Genomic DNA, 27,668 nt, shown 5'->3' with positions numbered 1-27,668 from the left:
CATTAACAACAAAAGCTGTACAGATAAATACATTCTGTTTGTACAGATGCAAATTTGCCACCTTCTCCTCTACTGAGAATTTTATTTATATTGTTCTTTTGCCAAAGGATATGCTTAGACATTTTGGTAATGCTATTATTAGCTTTAAGAGAACCAGACAGTAAGACAAGCTTATTTGGAGTCATATCCACCTCATTTGATAACTAGCTACTGTTCTGATAGATGCATTTTAAATATTTTATTAGGGAGAGGCTTCCTATTTTAGTAACCTTATTGAATGGATGTCTATGCGTTGCACATGTAACATAATATAAATTGGGCGACAGCACAGAAATGGCAACTGCATATTGTCAAAGGTGGACGTAAAGGTCAAGATAAAGCATAAAAAATGTAACACAGCTTGGCAGAAATCTGAAAAGTCATGTTGGTCTTCAGATCAGGTATCTCTCAACAACTCATGCAGCAAATAATCTAGTTGGAACTGAAGCTGGCAGACACAACTGAGTGCACCTGTATGAAAGATGTATCCTGAATATTGAGCTTCTACCTGATTCTTATAAAATCTATAAAATTATATCCTGTAAAATTAATAGAAAGAATGGGTAAGTGATGGCTATCATAAAATATGAGTGTCTTAATTTCAAGAAGATATGGGAAAATAGTTTATTAAATGGCTGCACTGCTAATACCATTATGCTCAAAACAGCTGTATGAAGGAAGATAGGCTATTGTTAAATAGAGGGTCTGAATTTTCACAGGCAGAGGGACCTGTGACCCTGAATCTAAGCTATTTATAGCATGGACCATAGTGATTCTAATCACTTTATTAGAATAACTTATTGTAAGTCTCTGTGCAATGCTCTGCAATTGGAACAATTACAGACTGCTCAAGGATCTGGTCTGTCCATACACCAGCAGAAAGTCAGACAGCCATCTGTGAGCTGCGGTTACTTGCAGAGCAAGCGCAACAGTTCCTCACATTGCTGTTGCTGCCAGTAACATGGAAAAGGTAAAAAAAAAATGGTTCTGGATCAAGTGAAACACTTTGTTTCAAGCTTTTTAACTCTCTTTAGCCCCAGTTTACAAAATTGGACAAATATATAAATTCAAACATGGAAACATCAGACTATTTCCTTTCAGGAATGTCAGGAATGTTTCAGGGTGGTCTTAGACCTGTTTCTTCACTAATTACATTTTTCACCTGATAATTGTATCTATTTCTGCTGGGTAGCACTATTTATAAGAAAACGAGTCTTCCCAAAGGGAAGATGCTTTGTGGCATGTGTTTCCACGGTGTTCTGCAGCAGAGAGCCACTATCCTTCAGCAGTGATTGATCTCAGGGGAATCTTTTAACATAGTTAATAGCTGTATTAAAGTCCTTAAGTCACAATATTATTAAGTCTCTTGGAAAAGGGGCCCACGAGTCATTTGTGGGGAAGAGGTAGTCTCTTGCATGTTGTGACTTTAGGGGAATGAGAGAGTGAGAAGAGGTAGGATCTTTTTTCCCTGTTTTCTCCACTGCGTGGGAGCTAGGGAGAAGAACGGTTTTTGTGCTTCCTTTGGCATATGGGATGCCCTATCTCGACATAACTCCCTCCTGGAGCCACATTAGCTCTGTGCCGGCATGTTGCTGAGGAGAGGCACTAGTGCTGCAATAGCCAGTGGTCGGGGTGAGGGAAGTGCAGCGCATGTCCCAGCTGTAGAGGAAGGGAGAGGAGAGGATGGGGAGAGAACTGTGGCACAGAGCAGGATTGGTCATGCTCTACAGGTTATGTACAAAACAAGGCACAAGTCTAGAATGGTGTAGTAATACAGCATTTTGTGTACATTCACTTACTGTTTTAAGCCTTTTAAAATCTGTCACTGCTTCCAGCTCCTTCTGAAATGGTAACATACAACACATAGACACTACGGAGGTCTAAAACCAGGTGAGATGAATACTACCCAACACAGATCAGCTTCCTTCAAGAACAGAGTTTTCTCTGCTCCTCTCCATCAGGTTCTAACCTGGAGATGTTCTGTGTTTGATTTTCTTCTAAGCAGCATGTCAGCTTACGGCAGCCCATCTGTCACCAGTGCTGGGCTGCATCTTAACAACGCTACATCCAGACCCATGTCTGACTGCGGCCTTTTCCACTAAATTTGTTATTACTTTAACATTGTTTTCTACCTAACCTAGTGATGGGTGTAAGTTCAGGACATCATTGAAAGTAGGCTAAACTCATTGCCTGTCAGATTGCAAGCCCATTTCTAGGTGTTACTTCTGAGGGTATAGCATGTCTAGGAAGGATTAACTTGGTACAGACAAGTCGCCCTTTAGTGGGGTATTTTCCAGCTCAAAGGCTATGAATAATGACCAAGAAAACACAGAATCTGTTTTTTTGTGGGGAAAGGTTCACCAGGGTAACAACAAAAACAAACTTTTTATTTTAATCTGGGAGTCCTTTTTTGGCTTGTTTTCTGAGACACCAGTGTGGACTTTCCATGGCTTGTAACTTTGCCTTATGTGGCATATCATAGTTTAGCTAATGTCACTCCTTATTATAAATTATTTACTCTTTGTCTTCCTACTCTAATCCTTAGATTACAGTAACAAGGTGAGCTTTGAGAACCCATTCTTGCATATTTTTGCATCGTTTTTACAGCTGCCACCTGTGTGCTTTTAAAGAAAACTCTGCAGAGTATTCTCATCATCTTGCATTAACATTAGGCAATTGCCATGGTGGCTTTTTGCAGTTAAATTTGTTGGCTCACATTTGGCTGAAAACTGGGTTTGCTAAATGAGTATTGGTATGTTTACACCTCATCTTGGACTTTGATCTACTCCATTTTACTCAGAAGAACTGTAAGCATTCAACCACCAAATTTCGGATTTGGATTCCACTGTCAAATCCTAAATTGACACTGGAGAAAAACGTCACTGTTATTAGGAAAGGATTTGCCCTGTCTTTTGGCAGCAGAAATAAGTGTTGCCTCTTCACTTCCTATTAATACATTTTTCACTGTGAAATACGAACTTGGTCTTCCTCCCCTCTTTCTGAATATATCAAAGCTCAGTTTTTAACTGAGGCTGATGGTGTATAAATCGGCAGTCTCTATTTTTACCATTCTGCTGTAAGAAAACTGTTACTATACCCTCCTTGGTACCCTATGTAAATAACCTAGTTCTGACCTTCATTTTTGTCATCTGAAGACCAAGACTAAAGCTGCTTCCATGAGTTTCTCAAAAGCAGCATTTTGTGTGCATTGGATGGGATGGTATATTAGCATTCGGAAAGTTTGGGGGCTTTTTAATAATGTCTAGATTATATACAGGCTTTTCTATGAAGATTTTGCTCCTGTCTGTTGTTTACTAACTGGATTTTCTGTGAATTCCTACTTACCATAGTCCACCAGTACACTTTGCTCTTACCTCTTCAGAGGTGATTTTACTTGAAATTCACATTTATATACCCTTATATACCCAGCAGCTTTTGTCTTTTTAAAAAGCTGGTTGAAAGCTCTGACTGTGGTATTATTTTTTTACTCCCAAATCAAAACATGGTCTGTGTAGACTTACATTTTAGGTTGTCTTTGTAGGCAGTAGTTTTTACTATCTGTTGTAGCTTTTAGCATAACATATGAACCACTGAACACAATAGCTAAGCCCAGATTACTTTATTGTTGAGAGAAAGAAAGGCTTGTTTGAGGCTTTACAGTTGACATTACAGATTTAACAGTTATGCGTCATTAATAGTTGATAACATTATTTTAATTTTCATTTGCATGCATTGAGACAATAGTACAAGCAAGACTATCATTACATTGCAACATTAGCAGACCATTGTATGACTAAGAACTTAAATTTAAAATGGCTTCAGAGAGCACGTTGAATAGAAGAATGCAGCTGATCTCCAGCTCTGCTTAGAAAAAAATAACGCTTGCATGAACTGAAAGAAACAATTCGACATATTAAGAGTTGCCTTTATTACTGTTACTTACTCAGCTGTTTGCCAGCAGTTGAAGGAACAGAACAGTGCTTACTCTTCCCAGCTCAGTTTTGTTTAAGCATTATCACACAAATAAATACCTCCAAATACATAAGCTTTAAATTCTTATTCTAATAAAAAGCACTCGAAATTTGAGCATCTCCTACTTCCTGAAATACAGAAGTAAAAGAGCAAACTCTCCTCTTACAGCGCCCCAAATCACATAAAAAAATCTTTACTATTCTAGTGTATGACCCAAATTTGAATAACACATTTAAAATTATATATTACTGGTCAGCATTTTCCAGTCTATGCTCATATTACAGAATATATTATTGTGATTAATGTATGCCTTTTGCATTCAGCATTAAGAGATAAATATATCATTTTCTAGGTCTACTATATAATGCTAGTATCTATACATCAAAGGTGACAGGTATTGCACAATTTATTAAGCTTAGGCACAGGGCCATTTGGTGACAATTAAATTCCTTAATAAATATTTGGTCTTCTTGTGGGTAGTATTTGTCATAGTTGATGAACTAAACAGAAGTAAAAGAACCCTTTTTTAGAAACATAGTATTTTAAAAAGCCAGAAGCTACTTTTATTATAGGTTCCAAAGAATAACTGAGGCACATTTGGCCCAGTTTCAAGGAGTGACAGATTTTCCTGTGGTAGCTGAAATCCCATCAAGAGAGGACTATAGAAATAGACTAACATATAGAAAACTATATGTTCTAAATGCTTTATGTTTATTTGTAATGGTTTCAAGTGCACATATTATCAAACAAACTTACTGGTGTGTCTAGCTAAATTATATTCTGTAACTAAATTTGTGGTGTGTGTGAAATGAGACACATTATGAGTATAATAATCAGATTATGTGTATTTAAATGTTTTCATCATCTCTTACATTTTGTTAAAATGATGCTGAGTTCTTGCTGAATGTTTGAATTACACTTATTTCTAGATGCTTTCATACAGCATCTGTTGTATTCAGGTATATTAAACTATATTTTATTTACTTTTAAACTAGAGAACATTCTTTTTAAATCAGTGTGCTAACCACAAAGCCTAATTGTACTGTACAAAAGATGTATGTTGAAAATCCAAAACCTCTTGAGTCATTAAAATTGCCAAGAACAAATTGAAAAGCATTTTCTCCTTTTGATTAGAATCCATAGTGTGTGTTCATTTGTATAAACCATCCATGCAAGGAATTTAATTTTAATTTAATTCTGGTTTGCATGTTTTCAGCGCAGATTGTAAAAGCTCAGGAATTTATTTGTGCCAACTGGACTGAGTTTAAACTACACCCAACACTTCCTGACACCACAGATATCTGCCAGATAGGGAAAAAACCAACAACACATCTTTTTGAGGATTTTTAAATATTAATATAAAATATTTTGAAATACTTAATACTTTTTTAGCATCTAACATTGTACTGTTGTAACAAACTTGCAAATTGACAGTTTCTCTGACAGCCACATCATTTCTTTGGAACTATATTTTAAAATACTTTTAAAAGAATATTCTATGCTCACAATCTTTTTTTTTTTTCCCAATACAGCATTCAGGAACATTGTCATTCAACTATAAAATATTCATAAAGCACACCTTTGAATGATCTACTATAAAACAACTTTTCTCCACACAGGCAGAATTTTTCTTCATTTTTCCATTTTCACAGTTGTAATCCAAATGGGACTTTTGAAAATCCATCGAGGGTATTAGCATAGATTAGAATGGCCTACAGAGAAGTATCTTCAGTTGTGACTGTGAATGTATGGTTGCACCAAGTTTGCCAAAGTTAAAATCATACCAGATACCCTGACTTTTTCTTTACTATGAAAATTAGATTGGATATTTAAGATCTAAAAGTTTTAAAGCTTAAACTTCAGACCTGGAAGAGATCTAGAAGTCACTTTCCCATGTGCTTGCTGGTTTCACAGTCATGCTTCCAATATTACTTTTGAATGCTCCAGTAAACTGAAAAGATTCAGCAGCTCCATTTCCATCCTTGGAAATATTCAGTACTGGGCTGGACAGGACCCCAAGCCATCTGATCTAGCTTCAAGGTTGTCTCTGCGCTGTGAGGGGCCTCTGACCTACCCGCATAGTTCCCTCTAGACCTGTAGATTTCATGGCAACATCATCGCTTAGACTGGCAATATTTCTGCTGGTTTGTACTGGAGTTTAACAGATCCTTGACCAAATCCCCTAAGCAGGATAGTAATACTGCTACTACTAGATTAATCCAATTAATCTCGTTTTTACTGAGTTTTGTTAGGGCCTGCTGATGAAAAGCAGACTTTGCATTGTGCCCCACGGACTTCTCTCAGCATTCAAAGGAGTACTTCACCTTTTTTGATGTTTGGATGCTATAGATAGCCTATAGGCTTTCCTTTTCAGGTTTTACTTTTTCTTAAGTTGTGCATGCCCTCTGGTCTTCCCTAAATACTTTGTAATTCTCTGCTTCCACTCCTATTCCTGTACCTTAATCCTTTTGAGTGTAAAAAAAGCCACCTCCTCTCAGCGTAATCCTTGCACATAAAATTGACTTCTCTTTATGGTCCATGGCTAGGTCAGTCAGAGAGCAGGACTCATGCCACCTAGCTTTAGATGTCTCCAGTGCAGTTCTGTATTTGTGTTAGCCTCGGACTTATTAGAACAAAAACCAGGCACCTCTTAAATATGGCTATGAGACCTGTGTTCCCCTCTACATGTGAAATTTTTATCCTGTACTGCAGGTAAACTCATGCAGTACAGGTACCTGTGCTGCCACTCAGGCTTCCCATACAATCAGCAGAAAGAAATGGGAACTTCTGGGGCATGACTCGTATGATCCATTTTTAAATGTCTGCTCTGGGATGAGTAGACATGCGCTGCTTACTAAAAGTGCACACTGTATTCTACTGACAGCAAAGGAGCCTGTGATACCTATCTCAGCTGTGGGAAACTGCACCAGTGGGCACATTCGGTCAGATGAATCACACCTTGTTTTCATTTCTTCTCACTATGCTTCTGGAAAAGCCAATTACATTATTTTTCACAAAGCACCAAAAGATTCTGACCTAAGAGAGTGGAGGAGAAGGTGCTTGATAGCAAGAGCCAAACTTATTTTCAGTTTCTGCCTAGTCACTGGAGAGGAGCAACACTTACAGGGAACAACTCATCCCATCCTGAAGTAGACATCTAAAATAAGTCAGATGAATTGTGCCCTAAAAATGCCTGTCTCCTGCGTTGTCTATAAAGAGTGCTTTAGAACAGCTAGGTCAGAAATGGGCATGAACATCTCAGCGAGATTAATTCGGACCAGACTATAAAGTGTTGGGACAATGACTGTCACACAGTGATCATTAACATCTCCTTAGGTCATGTGTAAGCCAGTATGTGCTGCTTTATATGTAGTAATTGTGCATTGACTGAAAACTAACCTAAGGACTGTGAGCAAAGACAAATATTGAAATGTAGCATATGGAAATTCTTCACCCTACAGGCTATCAAACAATTTGGTTTTCATTCATACTGATGCTGATGATCACAGAGGAGTTCTGAGATACGAATCAAACTTGCAGATGATACTGAATCAGGCAGTGATGTGAAAAGTACACAAACAAAAGAACTAAGTAGATAGGCATGTACTCTGGGGGCAATATAGGGAAAGGATGTAAACTTGGAAACTACAGGTTAATACTGTATGAAGTGAAGAGATTCAGCCACAGAAGGGAAACCTAGGAAGCAGTAATACAGAAAGAGATGTGTAAATGGCATAACAAATGGGAAGCGAGGTAGGACTTCGCAGAGCAGACTGGCAAGCAAAACAGGTTAACAGAAGGAAGGTCAAGTCAGCAAGGTGCACACCTCTTCTTTATCTTTGTGATTGCATCCAAAACATGAAAGTTCAAACGTAAGGTAAAAAATATTTTGGGGATCATGTAAGTGCCAAAAAGCTATTAGTAATTTAAAAAAATATTATACAATCACTGAAGGTAACTGGGGGAGGGAAGGGAAGATGGGGAAACTGAGTTGTGAGGTAGATGAAAATATAGACAGCTTGGCACACTTACACCTGCTGGATACAGATGTCAGTAACTCACTGCAATGTCGTTAACCGCAAGCAAAGAGAGAAACTGAGTTAGAGTGGTACTAAAAAACATGGGCTGGAATGTGAGACCTGTGGCCCAGGGAGCTCTGCTGGCAGCCCTGTTTTAGAGACTTAAGGAAAACAAGCCAGAAATGGCATTAGAAGGTAAAGAGAATAAAAACTGATTATATCCTAGTACATGGAATGGTATGAATGTCCTCATGGTTTAAACTGCTGCTGTTCATTTAAAGACAGCTGATTCATGGTTTTTGTAAATTTAGATTTCTGTAACACAGTAATGGCTCTCCAACACTAGGGCTGTTCCCTGTGGAGGAGGGTGTACACATCCTCTAAGGCATGGGACAGAACTGAACCCATTTATTCCCTATTTTAGCGAGGACTCTATTCATACAAAGAAAACAGCTTCTTTTCAAATTTTTTTTTTTTCATTTCTTCCCTTTCATCTTTAATATAGTACTATCCCAGCTTCTGTTTTTGAACAAAACAGCAGGAGCAGATCATTCCAAGGGAGAATTTGGGGTCTATGACAGCTCAGTGGAAGAACTCACCTCCTTGGGTTCATGTAGATTGAGTGTGCAATACTACATGCCCTGGGATCTCACCCATAGGTGGTTGGGATGGGAGTGCTGATTGTACCACACTGTTGGTCTCTTTGACTGGGGATCTGTGGTGTTAGAGCTGCTAAAGGAGAAAAAAAGTCTGGTGCTGACCACCATTCTTCCCCAGAGTAGGGTTTGGGCATTTGAAATGTGCACCAGGTCTGGAAGTCTCAGGAGTGCTCCCATTTCCACCAGGACAGAGAAGCCTCTGTAGCCCAGGGACACCTCTGTATGTGGTAATTTCTACTCATTGTCTTAGCTCATCTTTCAGTTTGTTGACCTAGACTTCAACACAAAGATGTGTTGTAAATTAGCTGTAACCACTCAGAAACTAGCCTCTTGATTCACTGTCTTCCCTCCTTCAAAACATCATTGTCCAGCATGAGCAAAAACTTGAGTGGACTGTCAGAAATTATGGTTATTTTTGAGCAATTTAATCTGAAATCCCAAGACATGGACTGGATGAAACACGGCAAGAAAGGCAAGGAGCTAAACTAGATACCCCAGCATGCCTTTTAGATGGATTCTGGAGGACACTGATCCACACATCACTAAGAACTAAAACTCTACCACTTCTAAGTGCTCCATTAACTAATTTACAGGAAAGTCGATGCTATTGCTTAAAATTTTGCCATTGAACCATACCTGGAGTGATGTGGCCATCTTTACTGTTATTAAGGAAATTACAAGGCAGTCCCAATTTTTGTTCTTGACAGTTTTCCTATCCCACAAATCGCAACTTCCTTTATTAATCAAGCATACTCTGGTTAAGGCTTGTACTTTCCATCAGAGCCAATTTTCCTAAGATATTGGTGGTACAGCCTTTAAAACTGGCTCCAGGCTTGGCTCTGGGTGCAGGAAAGAAGTCACTTTATTGTCTGTTTCTGGACGTGGTTTGTTATCGCACATGTTTCCACCATCCATCCTCTGATTCAGCTGGATAACGCTTACCTTGGAGTGGCAGGTGGGCTCTCCATCAGTGGAGGAATACAGTTGGCAGTGGAAAAGCTGACGAAAGCATTTGTAAAACTGAAACAACAAACACAATTCTAGACAGTTGCTAGGCAGGCTACAATTCAGAGCATCTCTGTAACAGCTTGGAGGCAAGGAAACAGTTTATTCAGCTCATATTTTTTGCTCAAATAGGGATTAAATATTTTTTTACTGTGAATCTGTGTTTCTTGCTGCTCAAGACTAAAGTTCATTTAAATTTGTGGACTTTTCCTTTGAAATTGATATGCTTAGCTTTTCTAAGACCATAGACTCTGTACAGTGTAAAGCTGTAGAACAATCTAAAACATTTTCAGAACCTTTCATTCATGATAAAAGAAGATTTAATCACAGAAGTAATTGGTTTTCAGTTACTTCACACATCAGGCAGGGAAAAAATCATTTTGATAATCTAATGATACACAGCAGGGAGAACATAAGGTTCTTTTCATTAGCAAGCCATTGAAATCTGTGTTCCCAAACTGCAAACTAAACTTCAGAAAATGGCTTTGCTTAATTAATGAACCAAAATAATTTTTTACGTTAATTCACTTCACTTGAGATCTATCCAAAACACCTTTGATGCTTTATGATTCCAAAACTGTTGTACAGAAAAAAACAACAATTACATCAGTACTCATTTATAAGTGCAAAGTGTGTAGATTTATACAGCTGTCTTCTCTGAGAGTTGACAGTTGTATTCAACGGATGGGGATACCAGTAATGCAACAAGTGCTTCAATACACTTTCTATATAATTTTATTTTTAAGTGAAATCTTTAAAAAAAAGTGGTGTTCAAGGCTTACTTCGTCATTCTTCTTTCACATGGCTCTGTGAAACGGAAAAGGCTCCCAGAAGCTGGGATTGATGTGAAAGTATTGCAGTTTAGACAGTGCTCTTGATCAATATCTGATACTAGTCCCTTTGAAAATGTGCAGCTGCAACAGTAAGATTCCTCTCGTTTAAGCTATAAAGACCTTCTGTTAGTACGGATTTACAATTGTGCTGTAGGAAAACAAAGTTTGCATAAGCCCACCTATCTTCCTCATTAACTTGTCCTGGTCTAGTTTTGATCTTGAGCATGGGATAAGGAGAGTAACAGCATCTTAGGGCTGCACCTAAGGTCAAAGCAAACCTTTGGTTGGCTTTAAACAACAAATTAATTTCCATATGGCCTTTCTTAGCTGCTATTGACAGTGCTGATGATGGTCTGCCATTGACATGTGACAGGAAGATATGGGTTGGCATTTTGTGGATTCTTCCTCGCTGAGCACGAGGTGGTCAGGGGCTTTTCGTTGTGACAGCACTGCTCTAAGAAGGGATTTACCTTCCTCAACCTCTCTCCACGTGACTCTTCATACAGTTGTCAGAAGCTGTGGGATTCTGTGCCACAACTACATGGCTGATGTTTCCCTATATGCCCTTCTCCATGTGTTTAGGCTGCCTACTTGGTCATGTCTTCCTGCCTGGAGAGAAGCAATTGCTTCAATTCCAGACTAAGAAAGTAATAACATTGTAACAACAACATTGTAATAAGGTGGAGATGTTTCAAGGAGTACATTGATACCCTAATGTTGCCAAAAATCTGCATGAACCATCCAAAAGTTGTCAAGGCAAGAAACATGGGTGATAATGGCCCATCTTTCTATTCTTGCCCCTTGCCATGGTGTACAAAAAAGCAAAGGGAAATCAGTCAGATTCTTCATAGCCTTAAAGATTAGTATGTATGTAAATATTTGCAAGACACAGACATCCAAAAGCACAGAGGAGGATAGATTGGGCATACCTGGAATTTTTTTATATCTCCTGTACATGGGAGGTCAGAGTTTAGCTGTGGAACTGGTAGAAGTACCAAGAAGATCTCCTTAAAAACACCAGACAACTGCTCTGAATATATGTGTGTGTTCTGTATTCTGCAAGTGACTGTAAAGACCTGGTCTGTCTTGCTAAATAGCTTCAGGAATTGATAATATACAAGAAAACCAAGAAAAGTGATCAGTTGACTCAAAAAAATTAGCCTGCAGCTGCATGAGGTCCCTGATTCTTGGGGGATGTTTTGTGAACAGGATAGGGTAAATGGGGAGAGGTGAGAGAGAGCGGTCTTCTCACTCGAGGAGGCTGATGGTGGTATGCAAGCCCTTCATAGGTTTTTTATTCTTTCCTTATGATTGTTGTCCTACCCCATCTACTCTACCGGAATCACAATCTTTATGTATCAGGGACAAGTGAAAGCTGCTCTAATAAAAGGAACTATTACTTCACTTAATGATTTTACAGAAGTAATACTTAAGGTGTGCAACAGCAAAGGAAAGCAGGAAAGAAAACCAGATTGGATGCCTGCAGGGAAACTTCTGTGAGAAAGATGAAATCTGGGGTTCACTTTTCTTTTCACTTTCTGCTCCAGGTATCCTCATCATGATGTCCATGTGTAACGAAGTGCATGTGTATGAATACATCCCTTCAGTCCGACAGACCGACCTATGTCACTACCATGAACTCTACTATGATGCAGCTTGTACGTTAGGGGCCTACCACCCACTGCTCTACGAGAAGCTGTTGGTGCAGAGGATGAACAAAGGTTTGCAGGATGATCTGTATCGGAAGGGGAAAGTCATTTTGCCAGGGTTCAAAGCTGTCAAGTGTCCCAAACGAAATAATTTCCCACACTTGTAGAAGAGAGTCCTTCAGAAACAATGTGCAATAAGGTACTACTGTCGTACTATAAACAAGAAGAGAATACTTGAAAAATGTATCTTAGACCAATCTAGTCTTGAGTCTATAAATTGTAATTAAGTAGCAGGCATGAAAAATACTTCTTTTCAGAGCCTGAATATTTATTACTGCTTTGCAAATAGTTAAAGAAAAAAAAAAAAGGCTTAGCTCATGAAAGGTGCAAAGGACATACTTAGGCAGAAATATAATGTATTGTTGTGGGTGTGACTGTCAGAATTTGTTGGTGGTCTCTTATGCCACATATGCTAGACTGTAACTTTTTTAAAAAATGAACTTATTTAACTGTTAAACCTGGCATTGTGAAACAGCCTCTATTGTTCATGTACAGAGTGGCCAGTTGAACAATGCAGTGTTTCTCATGGCATCATGGGATTTTCACACTCTCCAGGAATGAAGTAATTGCTACTACGAGCTGTGCAGTCATTGACTAGAGTAGACTTTAATTCCGGTTCATAAGCAGGCTCAGTTACAGACCTCCAACTGTATAGAGGGCCTTACGGTGGCTATGAAGTCAGTGCAGATGGAGATGGCTGTACACATAGCTAAACCAGTTAAACTACTGGTTGTACTTTTGATGCCAGACCCCCGTGCTCACACTGACTGCATGGGGCAGAGGAAAAAGAGAAATGTCTCATTTCTCTAGAGAGCAACAAACATATTTGTAACTCATTCAGGAAAAAACTCTTACTGGGAGGCCTGGCAAGAGGATGTAAGTGAGATGGAAATGATGCCTTCCCCTGGTCTGCACAGATAAAGCCAATCCAGAGAAAGCCAGGGGAGGCTATGCAGCACTTACACATCACACTGAAAGCAAGAGTAGAGGGAGCTCACCTTTCTGCAGCAAAGATAGCATTCAGGATTACGGACATCCTTTGTTAAGTATTTCATTGGGATCTGTATCAAAGTCACTTGTTCACAAGTTACTGCTGTTAGGAAAGTATAGGGAGTTTTCTGAGAAAAGAAGAGGCTATCAGCATTTTTTATTTAACATTTGAAAGACTATACCCCAGAGAAGCTGTAATGCCTGCAAAAACCTGACTATGGATTGAATATGGAGATAATTTTATATTTTTCATCATAACACACAATGAGAATATTCTCTAAGGCACTTCTAAAAATCTGCCTGGTTGCTAATGTATTTAAAGCATTATTTTTCATGGCAAGACTTTCAGATTTTCCGAGTGGCAGGAGGTTAATGTTTTGGTGGTTTTTTTTTTTCCACACAGCTGTACCCTTTCTCTTAGGGCAAGTTCAGCGGGAACGTATGTACACAAAAGCACAGCTATATCCCACTCATGTCCATTCAGTAAAAAGGCAGACAGCTCAAAGAGGCACTGAAAAGAATAGCTGAGTGACTGTGGTGGAAAGTATTTTTTGTGTTTTGTCTTAAGCAACAGAAACACAATTGAAGAGTGCACACAATATTAATGACTCTTTACTCCTCAGTAGTAGTGTAAGTATAATCACAGAATCCTTTTTCTCTCACTCTGCTCTTTGGGTCTGATGATTTTCCTTCCTCAAAATTGAAGAATATGTGTCTTACATAGGACTTAGCCTTCTTTTTCCCATGTAGTCTCTTAATTTGGGCTTTATGATCCTCTTAAGATTCGTTTTGCTGACAGAAAGTATGTCCAGATGATCTAAAAACTGTACTTCTGTATTGTGTGGATAGTTATGTCCATAAATCATTTTGGTACATGTCAAAATGAATAGATTTTATTCATATTAGCCTTAGGCTCTGGATATATTACATACTGATTTCTTTTTAATGTTATGTATGGCGGCAACAAGTTAATAACACTGTTACTTAATCTTGTGGAGAATAGATAAACTACATAGAATCTATTTTTCCATATGTTTGGTACCCTGTTTACAAAACATATGAAGTTGGAACAGTGCAATCAAACATGTCTCTTTCCTGTATACTGGGTGAGCTACCACATGTTTGTAAAGGGAATTGGTTAGCTTTCTAGGACTAGTGAATATGTTATTTTTCCATAAACTGGAAATTCTCAAGTTCTGAAAAGAAAAAAAAAGTATATCACTTTGATTTGCAACCACTAACCTTTACCTTTGTTTTCATGAAGAAGAAAAATACTAACTGCATTACTCAACTACCCACACCAGAATTATATTGTATTATTCCCTCGGTAATTTGTCAGAATAATCAACATAGCTGTTGTACAGAACACGGCAAATGATAAAATTTCATGTAACAAGTGCTAAGCATACCTACTTAACACATCATTTAAACAACAATGCAGAACAAGGTCTGAGATGTTATAAAATGAACTGTGTATTTTTAATTTACTGGACTGTACACATTCAAGCCCTCCAGCAGAAATTTTTTCTTTGCTGTATCCTGATTTATACAGCAGTCCACAAGTGCAAATTTGGGTGCTGTAGCACCGTCACCTCAGAAGATGCTGCAGAGCTGTGCTGCAAATGCTTGCTTGCTAACAGAGGTGGAAGACCAACTTGTGATGCCCATCTTGAAAAAAATAAGCATCTCTGGCATGGCTTCCCAACACTGGTTTTCACTGTGATGTTTCACTGGTCTGCCTGCTCAGATACCTTGTGGCTGCTTAAAGAGATTTTACTCCCCTACTTTGTCTTGTCCTCCTTCGGTTTTTGGCACAAGGGCGAGTGTGCCTGATCTGCTAACTGAGGGTTCACTTCCACTTGCTGCAAGAGGGGAAGGGGCAGAAATAAAGGGGGAACATAAAGGACCTGCAGAGGTGCTCCCCTCACCATTGCTTACACTCCGTGGCATTGGCATTGCTGGCTTTTCTAAGAGCCCACCAAGTATTTTTGCATTTATGGGCATTTCCCCATCCCTGGTGAGGGCAGAGCTCTTTACAAAGAATCACATTCAGTAAATTTAAAACAGTGAGTATGTAGTAACACTGAACGATGTATCTTTCAATAGTACTAACATGTGAGAGTGCTGGTTTTAGATACATATATTAAATGCAGACAGCGTAAAAGGAAATGCATTTTCCCACCCAGATAATGGGTTTTGGGGGAAGAAGATACAGGCATAGCTTCACAGCTCTCTCGTGCGGCTGTTACACACTAACAGAGTGGAACAGCACCATAGACAAGAGAGGTTTGCCCAAACCTGGCTCTTGAGGTGCATCATTAACCAAGCAAATGCCTCTACTAGTGGACCCTTGAGCTCCCTTCACACTTATTGCAACAGTGCAGGTTTTAAATTTATGGGTTTTACTGACAAGTAGGTGTAAGTTACCGTCAAAAGCTATCAATCCTCATTCCTGTGCCCTGGTGCTGTGGACAACAGTTGCACTTAGCTGAAACAAACCAGAAACACAGCAGCAGCTTAAGGAAATGTGCTGAGTTTATGCTGAATTTCATTATGCTCTTTTTTCCACTGTGAATTCTGTAGCTTTTTTGCCTTTCCCTTTTTTGTGGTGCTCTATCATTTTATGCATTCAGCTTTTGGATGGTTAAATCAAGGTATTCTTCTGTTTACTCAAGAAAAAAATACAAAAGATTTTGCCTCATTTTGAGCCAAAATTTTTTGCTAGAAGAAAAATACTAATTGTTCCATTCCTTTATAATTCTAAAGGTTACCTGAGCATAAACTCACAGCTCAGTCAGTCATTCCTTGGATTAAAATACTACATCTTCTTTTTTTACCTTGCTATGCAGTTTTATGCTGTTGAAACTGACAAAGTCAGTGAAATTACCAAGATATAAGAAATTCGTACCTTTGGGGAGAGAGAGGGGTGATTTACACAGTCTAATCTACACTCTTTCTGTACAAATTTAGCTAAATCACTGCATGTCTTTGGTCAGGACACTTTCTTTGGTGAAAACATCCAAATTCTGAACTTGTTGCTGTAGATCTCTTGCCAAAATCAGGAAAACTGAGAGAGTTCATTTAAATGAAGACATGTGTCTACACTCAGTGGTTGCACAGGCAGAACACAGTCATTTTAGAGATGGATTGAATTAAACAGGAATTCAAAACACATGTAGACCAATCCAATCCATAGTGGGGCTTTTCTTTTTCATTTCCTTTTTCTTCAACAGTTTTTAAGGATGGAAAATACCATTTGGACAGTGATGCAGATGCACCATGAAAGGAATATTAAATGCATTGACAGCAAAAATAAATGGCTACTATTTTTCCCTTCATGCTCTCTAAAGTTGATGCATATTCAATAAATGAAATTGTTTTTTGAAGTACGTAATTGAGAAGACTGTCATTAGAAAGCATCTGAATCTTTCCTGGGAGTTGTCCTCTCACACACAGGATACCTGATCTAACTGTTTGAAATTTAAAGTAGCCCATGTCTGGGCATATCTGCATCACTGAATGAATTTTGACACTGAAGATTTCTTCCCTCTGGCTTAGTGATCAGATTCAGAGTTTTGTTCTTCAAATAAGAGTTGTGTGTAAAAGCCTTACATTTATTCATACCATCTCATCACTCTTATAATATGTAGTCATTGAGCTATTCAAATATAGACTGTGTACTTTTTTAATAGCTTTGAGAATTATTTTGTATGATGATTTTTTTAAATGAATGTGTACTCTAATAACAAAGCTTAAGATTTTACAGGAGTCACATTTTTAAGCAGTGTTTGTATACATTTTAACACTTTTTATATTTTCTATTATGATTTTGTATATTTTTATGTATGCACAGTGTACAGATTTTTTCCTGTAAATAAAATGTTTGTTTTCATTTGTTTAGGAGTGCTGGTCTTTTCATATTGCCTTGAGTGAATCACACTGAACTGCAGATGGAACAAAACAGGGAAGGTGCCTGTCAGTTCTGCCCACAGTTGCAACGAAATGAAAATGGACAGATAGGCTTTCACAGTAAACTACAGAAAAGAGGCAAATATTGTAAAGCCAGTTTTATTCTAAAATGAACATGTCTACCTGAGCAGCTGCTCTAGGATTCCCCTGGGAGAATATACCATACTGCTCTATGTTTGGCAGTAAATTTCTTGGGATAGTCAAGCCCTCTAAGGAGGTCATGCTCTGATGACTTGATGCTGTACTCAGAAGGCTGGTGAACTTCAGCTAAATGGCTGTGCCACCCATTCGAGAAATCCAGCAGCATGTTTTAAAGAATAAGAACAGACTTTTTTATCAATTATTAATTAAAATGAAAAACAACTTACCAAAGGGAAAATGTAAAGTCATTCAGTCTGTGATGCAATACCATATAATTTAACCACCACAAGTCTGCTTACATCCAATAAATGTTAGGCATTCTGCTGCTTTTGGTAGTTTTTGAACTATGCAGTGGCTGGAGTTGGGCCAATGGAGGGAACAGTCATTGTTTTCATCCCAGGGAGTCACTATGAATCCATGCCAACAGTAAAGCTAGTTACACATTAGTGGAATGATAGAAGTTGGATTGCTATTGCATAAACTCCTGGGAGCCAGTAATCATGCAGCTCATCCTGTGTATTACACCACCTTCTGGCAGGCAGTGTTGAGGGGCTAATTACTATATGTCATGACATGCAACACCTCTCAGAAAAACTCAGAACAATATGCTACCCAAGGGGATAAACTGAATGCTGGGATGCATGAACAAAGCAACTAATGGATGCTTTTCAAATCCATCAACTTTGCTTTTACTGTGAGATTTTTCATTTAAAAAAACAACAACAAAACATGATCACTGTACTCCAACTGATAAAATGCTCAATCAACTTCACTGTCTATGACATGAGAGAGGACATTCTTGTCTCACTGCATACAAACCAGTATCTCAGTAGGAGGTTGAAACCCATGAACTATATTGTGTGAGGTACAGAGAGCATCTTGCTGTACTCCCTGTTCTTTAGCAGTGACAGCTATAGGAGGTGCGACGTTACCTTTCTGATAGTATCTCAGGGAACCTTGGAGGCAACTCATTTTCAGGTTTATTCCCAAAACTGAACTGCCCTTTTCTGAACAAGGTAGGTATCTGAAGGAGGTATCTTTTATCTTTTTATTCATAGTAGTCAGCTGTGTTTCACAGCTGTGTTTCACCTGAGCAGCTTTGAGGGGCATAATTCTCTGGCAGGTCAAACTTCATACAGGCATTTTGGTCTGTTTATCTGCATTATTAGCTCGCCCATTGTAATCTGGCTGAAAGATATGTCTCAGGATGATTGCTCCAACTTGCTGTCTTGACTTCAGCATGAACCTGTTGAAGTGATTCTGCCCCTCTGTTCTGGCGAGACCCCCACCTGGAGTGCTGCATCCATCTCCGGAGTCCTCAGTACAAGAAAGACATGGACCTGGTAATGGTTTTAAACTAAAAGATGGTAGATTTAGACTAGATATAATGAAGAAATTTCTTACGATGAAGGTGATGAAACACTGGAACAGGTTGCCCAGAGTGGTGGTAGATGCCCCATCCCTGGAAACATTCAAGGTCAGGCTGGACAGGGCTCTGAGCAACCTGGTAAGAGTTGAAGATGTCCCTGTCCATTGCAGGGGGGTTGGACTAGGTGACCTTTAAAGGTCCCTTCCACCCCAAACTAATATGATTCTACAATAAGAGCAGCTAGACAAGTGAGGGAGGAGCCAGTGTTTTGCTATAATCACACCCGCTAACTTCTTCTGCAGGAAACTGCACCTGCAGCAATGACTAAGTAGTGACTTGCTTACTGCGGGACTACTTCATCAATCAGTACGAACAGTCCACTAATACTTGTGGTTCCGTTGGATTTCTATTCTAGCTCTCCTACCATCTCGATCTTTCCAGGGTGACAAGTGGATAATTTGATTGCTTCATCAGAATAGCATGGATTTACCTGCTGCACCCCAAAACCTACCAATGTCCACTCCATACATTTTCCCTTATTTTTAATATTTAGATTCTACTTTCTTACAGTGGTAAGTTACTTCAGATAGAGCACTTCAAAGAAATTACTGCACTTTTGTGGAAGTACAGCCTGACCCCTGAGCTTCATGCCTTGACACCCAAGGCAAGTTAGATATGCATGCCCTATTATTTCTTTTTCCTAAAAATACACTAATGTTCAAGTAAATGCTTATTAAGTTTGATGGAATGCTAACTGAATATATTAAAATGTCAGGGAACTAACTGTAATGCAGTAATATAGTGGGTTTTTTCCACTGGAGGCAGAGTAGCCACCAGAAAACTGACAGCACAAGTAGGTTGTGACAAATCACAGGAGCCATTGCTGGAGTGATTGCTGGATTCTTAAAAATTACAAAATTAAAGAAAGGTCCAGGGGGGGTCCAGGGGAAGGAAGGGGAAGAGAAAAGGAATGATGATGCACAGCAGGAAAGGAAAAGGAAACAGCCAGAAACATGTACCCTGCCAGATGGAAAGGAAGAACTGCTGCTTTTTCCTCATAGCCACTTAAAAGTTTTGGCTGTTTGGTTTTTTGTTTTTTTTCATGCACATTTAGAGAGGAACCCAACTCATCTGCTGGTGCTCATCTTGCTGCTGTCATGTTTAGTGTGCTGGGATGTGATCTTAAAATGAAGAACTAAGATAAAGAACAGTAATTGACTTCTGCTGAGGCTCAGCTTCTTTGTAAACACGAGTCCCACAAATTAAACTGAGAAAAGACTAATGGGGTTACATTGCTACACTCTGAACAACCTCCTCCATGTGCTTATAGTCATCTGTATGATAACTGAAATAAGAAAACCCATTTTCTCTGGTGACCTGTTTCTGCACATAGACAAATACAAATCGAATACCCTCTTGGTTACAGGATGCTGACAGATAAGGGATAATTACTGTAGCAAAAACTCCTTATATGTTTTCGAGAGGACTCCAGAAACCCCGAGGGGTTCAGGAGGACAGCAAATAGACATCACAGCTGCCTTGATTTTATGGAAGCAGCCAGAGGGGAAAATTGCTACCAGTGCTGACTCCAGGCTGTGTCAGCTACTGTTAATTGCCTCACTCCCAGACAATCTGACTGCAACTGAACTTCCTAACAAATATTTTGCTGGCTCACCTTCTAAACAGGTAAGGTTTTTCCACCCTCAGTCCTGGAGTGCTGAGGCATGCGGTATACTGGTTACATCTTGCACTGTTGCTACCATGTGCAAGCAAGTATGTCTCCCGTGTAGGTGAGGTCCTCAGGGAGGGGGGAATGGAAGAGGTTTGGAGGTTTCTGGATTGTTTTCTATAAAACTAGAAAACTTTTTGTCTTTTAAGCGTAGTTTAGTCATTCTTACATCAATTAAAGGAAGCATAACATGAACATGCCTCAGGAAGCTAGATAATTTGTCAGTTGTCTAATGTTTTGTAGACTAGGTAGCATTCCTGATCCAAAGTATCTACACCTTGGATTAAGACAGGGACAGCAGGAAGAATTTTTGGCAAGGCAAGAAACATGAGATGTGTCTCTTGTGAAAGCTAACATTGCCTGAGGTCTACCCCTAGGCACAGCCTTGCTGCCTATGAGGCATGTGAGCCAGGAGGCGCATATAAGGTGCTATATCCTGAGCATAACAAGGACAGTTGTATGGGCAGATGACTAGGAAGGAAAGGTAGGGAAAATTCTGCTCTGGGCCTGTTCCTGAGCCTGTTTTTTCAGAAAAGAGGACAGGAGGATTTGTTGAAGCTTCCTACAGGATCTAGCGACATAATTTTTTTTCCCTAGCAATATTCCTCTCTGGAGGTGTTGGGTTGCTTTTCAGTTACTTTCAGTGCTTGTTTTGTTCTATACGAATGAAATTATAGGCCATCTGATGGACCTGATTTAGACTTTACAAATGCATGGGGTTGAATGTAGCTATCAGGCCATTAGGCATTTTAATGAGCAGCTGGAGCATCCCAAGAACAGTAGAGATGAGAAGAAAACAAATCAATAAGCTGTTACCAGAATAATACTAATGAAGTTGTTCCATGGTAGAAGAGCAGGGAGGGCAGAAACAAAAGAGCAGATACCAGTGTCTGAGAAATAGTACCTTACTTTCATGGATATAGCATACTATTCAGATAATCCTTGATCATATAAAAGTACTCTTTTCAGATAAGCCCTCATGAAATATGTTCTCATAAAGTGAACAAAGTGAGATATCAAAGCTGCAGGGATCATAAAGTGGGGACAGTTATTTTGTTAGAGGAAACAGAGAGGAACTTTTCTTTACTCACACTTCAATGTAACCAGCATTGCTGCTGACCTTCAAAGGGATTGGCTGTGTACATGAAAGCACAGTATTAACAATGCTACTATGTCTTCAATGCACATTGGTTTAAGACAGCACTGTTGTTTTCAATGGGGTTTATCATTGCAGGAAATAAAGACCAATTGTCATATTTATCTTGCACATGCTCTTCCCTGGCCTTAAATAGAGCTACTAAAACCCATACAGTATACAAAAGAGGTAGCAGTTAATTCCTCCTACCTAAAAGAAACTTAAGAAGAGTTTCCTAAAGCAATGTGAGGAACAAGAACAGGCAAAGAACTTCAGTGAATAGCAACAAAATGGATCCTGCCTCTACTTCCTATTCCCATTTCATTAAGTCAGAATTGTTTGAGACATTGCAGTGTGATTGATGGATCCTGACTGACAGAGGCAGCAGCAGATTTACCAGTCCCTACAGTAACATTTTACTTCATAAGGGGAAATGAAGGGTCTATTGCTACTGTAATATGGGATGAGTGATTCCAGATCATTTTGAAATAACTCCCATTTTGCTGAAAGTTCAAAGCATAACAACGAGAACTATTTTGACACTTGAAAAATGTGTTTATTTAGTCATAGTCAATATGCTGTTCTGTCTTGTATTTTCAGTTCTTCACCCATGGATGCTGGATCAGCCCACAAGGATTAAAAGAAAGCCTCCAGGTGACTGTGATGGGTTTATGCTGATATATTTCTACCTCAATTCTGCTATGACTGAATTACATTAATAAACACTTGCAGAAATGTGATCTTACTGTGTTCTTTTTTGCTGTGGGTTATGAGCTGCCTATCCTTGGCTATGTGTGTAATGCATGTTTAGGGAAAACAGTTCTTCCAGATGTTCCTTACAGAGTTTCGCTTAGGCTGAGACCAAGAACACTGCGCAAAGAAATCCAAAGCCTTATTTTCATTAGGTTATTTTTGTAGTACAACTCCACTGGTTATCTTCCCTTGTGAATTACTTAGGGTCTTTTTGCTTGAGGGTGGGTCATTGTCTTACATTCTACTAACACTTACACACACAAAAACTTCAGTAGTTCTTGGGCATTTTACCTACTGAGTCTTCCTTGGCACTATCTTCCATTCTGCCTCTGGCTAAAACACAGGTTCTTACAAGCCCTTCCTTCCCCCACATTCCCATAGCACCTGCCCTGTTGCTACAGCTTCTGTTGTCCAAAATGATCTTTCCATCAGTTGCTATTAATGACAAATGGGAGGTGCTCTGATATGGGAATGCTGGAAGAATCTTTTAATTACCAGATACACATCCTGCTGCTGGAAGAGGGCTCTTGTTACAGACCAAGTCTTGGGAACCATCTTTCTAGTTTTTTATCTTTATCTTGGTTTGCAGCCAATTAGGTATTGATTTTACCCAAGACAGAATTAGAAATTACCAGAGGTGATTTGATTTGTGACTTTGTTTTGGTAGCAGTTGTTTGGTTTTATGCATAAATAATGCAACAACAGAACCAATGGGGTTGAGAAATAGGAATTTCTGCTGTGATGGAATTTTTAATTCTTCTACAATTTCTTTCTTATCTCAGACAAACCAAAACAAATTATCAAAAAAATCCAGACAAAATCTTGGACTGTCAGAATGTCCAATTACAGGTAGAAGCCTTCACAGAATTATAGTTCAGCTTCATTCTGCCTGTGCCCCCATAAACTAGATCTCTGGGCTGGGCTACATTTCACTGCATGTCCTCCCCTACCTGAGCCACCACTGTTCCTGCACTGATGCATGGGGAATGCAATCTGGTAAGGGAGCTTGATCTGCCTGGGTGAAGGACAGTGTTTTTCATTGAGGATATATTTTACAGGAATCAAGGTGTAGAGGCTTAGGCATGGAGATCTGGCCTGAAATGAGACATTTTATCTTTATTATTTTCTCTGCTGAAAATAAAATTGGCAAAATTAACAGCTTCTAATTCTGCATAAACCCCATTTTGCACTAAGAAAATGCTTTACTGGGACAAGTTACAAAATTGCCTGGTTTTTGTTTTATAACTCATAGAAATCCCTTGATTTTGATGTTGCTCATCACTGAGAAAGAATGGATTGAAGGTGAAAAGGAAGACAAGTTATATACATTTTTGGTTACCTTTGAACTGTACTTGTAGTATATTCCTACTAGCCTAAATCCATCATACACAGAAGTCTTATAAAGCCCTGGGTGTGTTGTAATGTCTTGAGTAAGTATTTCCCCTGAAGGGATGAAATATTACATCTGAAGCAGGATCATCCATAAAGTACTCAGTATACAATAGTTGTACCTTATATAATGGACCCCTGCATATTTCTATACACCCGTTTCTGAAAATCTGGTCCTAAGGGATTTAAGAAGTCAGTGTAGAGTTGATGGTCTTGGTTTTCCATTCACATTCTGAAGGTAACAATAATCAAGAGAGTTAAGCATTGCAAACAAGACAGAAACAAGAAATAACTCCTAATGCTTTGAAGTATTGATCCTCTACTAACATCCAGTGAACGCCTGAGTTGTTTCCCAGATGAAATACGCAGTCCCAAGTATGGGTTATAATTTGAATAGTTGCTTCTTTATTTGAATTTTTCATCATTTCAGAAATCTAAAAGAGTTACTACATGGAGAAAACAGAAGAGGAAAGCATTATGAAGCCAACGTGTCATTCACCAGAGTGTTGCTTTTGCTACCACATGCCCATGCCACCAGAGTGGCCTGTTGCCTACAAAGTAAGGAAATGCAACTAATGAAAGATAGGACCTTTGCAGGACTGATTTTGCTATGACTACACATTAGTGATGTCAGCTGGGCATATCTTGGTCACAGCCATTTGCACAGTATCAACAGCACTGACTATATTTGAGTTTGAGATTATGTATAGCAAACAGTAGTATTAAACACGTTTGTGTTTAGATTTGACATCAGTAGGATAGGATAAGATAGGCTAGAACTGAATATTCTAGTTGGAAGGGACCTACAACGATCATCTAGTCCAACTGCCTGACCACTTCAGGGCTGACCAAAATTTAAAGCATATTATTAAGGGCATTGTCCAAATGCCTTTTAAACACTGACAGGCTTGGCGCATTAACCACCTCTCTAGGTAGCCTGTTCCAGTGTTTGACCACCGTCTCAGTAAAGAATTGTTTCCTAATATCTAGCTTCATCCTCCCCTCACACAGTTTTGAACCATTCTCACACATCCTGTCACTGAATAACAGGGAGTTCAGCAAAGATGAAGAGACGAGGTCACTGGAGGAAATGAAAAGAACTAAAGTAGTCAGCCTAGCAATACGGAGACAGAAGGTGATCTGTTTCTTATGTCCCAGTATGAAGAAAATACAACTACCAAAGAAGGGCTCTTTGAGTAAATCAGGAATAAAGGTTTATAAACTGGCTACAAATAAATTTAGTTTGAAAGCAGTTACTATACTAAACAACAGAGGAATAAAGCTCTGCAACAGCTTCTACTTCAAAGGACAAAGAACCTCAAATTTGTTTTCATTTGGACACTGTCAAATTTCTGAATTGCATTAAATGATGCAGTTTATAATGAAAAGGGATTTATTCTAATGAATTACAGGCCCAGTATAGTTTTATGTTGTATTTTCCATACTGTGGCAAACATTATTTCCTTGAGTACAGCAGCTTTTTTGCCCTGAAGGAAGAAGGACATAATGATTAAATCATAAAGTTCTACAGATTTGGATTAGACTTGCCATGCAAAATCATGAGGTTTTGGGCAGTGATCTAACCTTTGATCCTCAAATTTCTCCTGCTGTAAAACTAGGATGATGTTAATGATGTGCCTTAGATGGATACTGAAGATTAAATCAATTAACAATATTTGTTTAGAGGAGGTTACATAAATGATGAAAAATATTCTCTGACTAGGAAATCTCATTTTGTTTTTCTCTCCATCCACCTAATCTGAAATGATTGTTGCTTGAATTGTTAGTTGGATACATGACTGCAAAGATATACCTGGCAGACACAATAAAACTCTAAGAAGTAACATCACTACACACGTACACTAAATGTACAAAAATATCATGCTCTGGATAAGATTCTAGTATTATGCCACTGCCACATCACTAGAGATTATTCAGTGATTGACAGAAGAGGAAGATGAGAGGTTCTATTACCTCCAGGGTTACACTTCCTTTTTCAAATCTTTTTCATCTGTTGAATTCGATTTTCCTCATAAAGCAATTAAGTTAGTTTATATAATCTGTTGCATTGCATTAGAGATTTTGTTTTCTTCAGCTGACCTATGCCTACATTCAGCTTTGAAATGGTGAGTTGCAGTGAATACATAGCTGGAGTCCTATCTGTAGCATGTGGACACATTACAGAGAAGCGGAAGCATTAGAATTAAAATGGGGAATTCTGAGGCCAAATTAATGCTTGACCTTAGCCAGACCAAGGTGTGCGCTACACTTCAGTCTGATCCCTGACCTGGCATTGCAGCTGAGATCACTGCAACAGAAGATCCCAAAACATCCATTCAGTGTGGCTTGGCAACGCTATTCTGAAGAGCAGAACAAGTTCAGTCTGTACATCTTTGCAGGACCTTAACTGTCCACACCAAACTTGGAAATCAGTTCAGAAAAAGATACCACAATGCCAAGTGCTTTCACCCAACTTCTAGATCACACTACAGCAATGGCAAGTGAGAAACAGCACAGTCATTAATGCTTTATCCTGTTTTTCCTGTATTTCTCTCAGCACTGACTGAGCTCTTGATCATCAAGACTCTCCCTTAAGGACAGATGTACATGTGAAGACAGCAAAGAAATACTGCTTTGGTTGAGTTTCTGGTGGTGTATACTTGCAATAACAAACAGGAATACCAAGGGGCCTTGCTTATAAGAATCCTAACATCTTTTTTTTTTTCAGCTGTGAATAGCATCCATGCTTCTGTAGTAAGCTCTGAGTACTGGAAATTTCCATTTAACTCTCAATCTACTCTGCAGGTTTAATGTTACAGGTGGTCATGTATGAAAAACAGCTGATTGTAAATGGTGTCCTGAGGCTCCCAGCACAACTATAGGCTGATCACAACAGGCAAGTGCAAACAATTTGACTGAAGTTGTTTTCCCTGTACTAGAGAAAAGTTGAGATTTGTAACCCTACAAATTCTTTGAATCCTTAAACAGTTTGTTGTTTTATTGCCTTTTGGATAGTGATAATGATTTTAGAGCTCAGGTCTGTTTCCTGCAGCCTTCCCTGCTAGCCTTCAAACAGGCAGGAATGTTAATCTTCTGTCATTCAATCGCTGCAGTTAACTCAGATTTCTTTGTCTCTGCTAGGGTAAATGTGATTATGACCATTTCTATTGACCAGCATCACCTGCAAGGTTGTCAGGAAACAGTTGAGGCAGTGGTCCCTCTTTTCTAAACTAATCTCTATGAAAATGCACTAGGGTGGATGTAACCTCTTAAGTTGAGATTCAACTATATTTTTGTTTTGAAAGTTGACTCGTCCAAATAGATCAAAATGTTTACCTGCATCATGCTGAGAGGCTTATGCTAAATGACACTGATCACTTAAACCTCTAAAGAAATAGGTTAGTCATTCAGTTTTACAGAATATGTGGAAGAGACAAGAAAAGACCTAATAAGTGTGTTATATGACAAGATTACTTTCTATATCATAGAATGATAGAATGAGTTGGGTTGGAAGGGACCTTTGAAGATCATATAGTCCAATCTCTCTGCCATATGCAGGGACATCTTTCACTACGTCAGGTTGCTCAAAGTCCCGTCCAACCTGCCATTAAACAATTCCAATGATAGGGCATCCACAACTTCTCTGGGCAACCTGTTCCAGTGTCTCACCACCCTCGTTGTAAAAAATTTCTTCTTTACATCCAGTATAAATCTAACTTATTTCAGTTTAAAATCATTGCCCCTTTTCCAGTCACCACAGGCCCTGGTAAAAAGTCTCTATCTGTCTTTCTTATAAGCCCCCTTTATATATTGAAAGGCCACAACAAGGTTTCCCCAGAGCCTTCTCTTCTCCAGGCTGAACACCAACTCTCTCAGCCTTTCTTCAGCAGAGGAGTCTTTCAGCCCTCTGAACATTTTCATGGCCCTCTTCTGGACCTGCTCTAACATGTCCATGTC

At 39.0% G+C, this 27,668-nt stretch overlaps 2 protein-coding genes across 2 annotated transcripts in view; one reads left to right on the top strand and one right to left on the bottom strand.

The window, feature by feature from the left end:
* ST6GAL2 (ST6 beta-galactoside alpha-2,6-sialyltransferase 2) overlaps positions 1–17,124 on the top strand; it is a 56,084-nt gene extending 38,960 nt beyond the window's left edge. The window contains exon 6 of the mRNA XM_074815167.1: positions 12,075–17,124. Within this exon, the coding sequence (XP_074671268.1) occupies positions 12,075–12,343 (269 nt within the window). The 3' untranslated portion in view covers positions 12,344–17,124. The remainder of the gene's footprint in view (positions 1–12,074) is intronic.
* LOC141919490 (pinopsin-like) overlaps positions 9,482–27,668 on the bottom strand; it is an 89,142-nt gene continuing 70,955 nt past the window's right edge. The window contains exon 4 of the mRNA XM_074815168.1: positions 9,482–9,709. Coding sequence (XP_074671269.1) covers positions 9,482–9,709 — 228 coding nt within the window. The remainder of the gene's footprint in view (positions 9,710–27,668) is intronic.

The sequence above is a fragment of the Strix aluco genome, chromosome 2, assembly GCF_031877795.1.
Source record: "Strix aluco isolate bStrAlu1 chromosome 2, bStrAlu1.hap1, whole genome shotgun sequence".
Lineage (NCBI taxonomy): Eukaryota > Metazoa > Chordata > Aves > Strigiformes > Strigidae > Strix > Strix aluco.
Note: the sequence above shows the minus strand (reverse complement) of the source record. Positions and strands in the feature narration are given on the sequence as shown.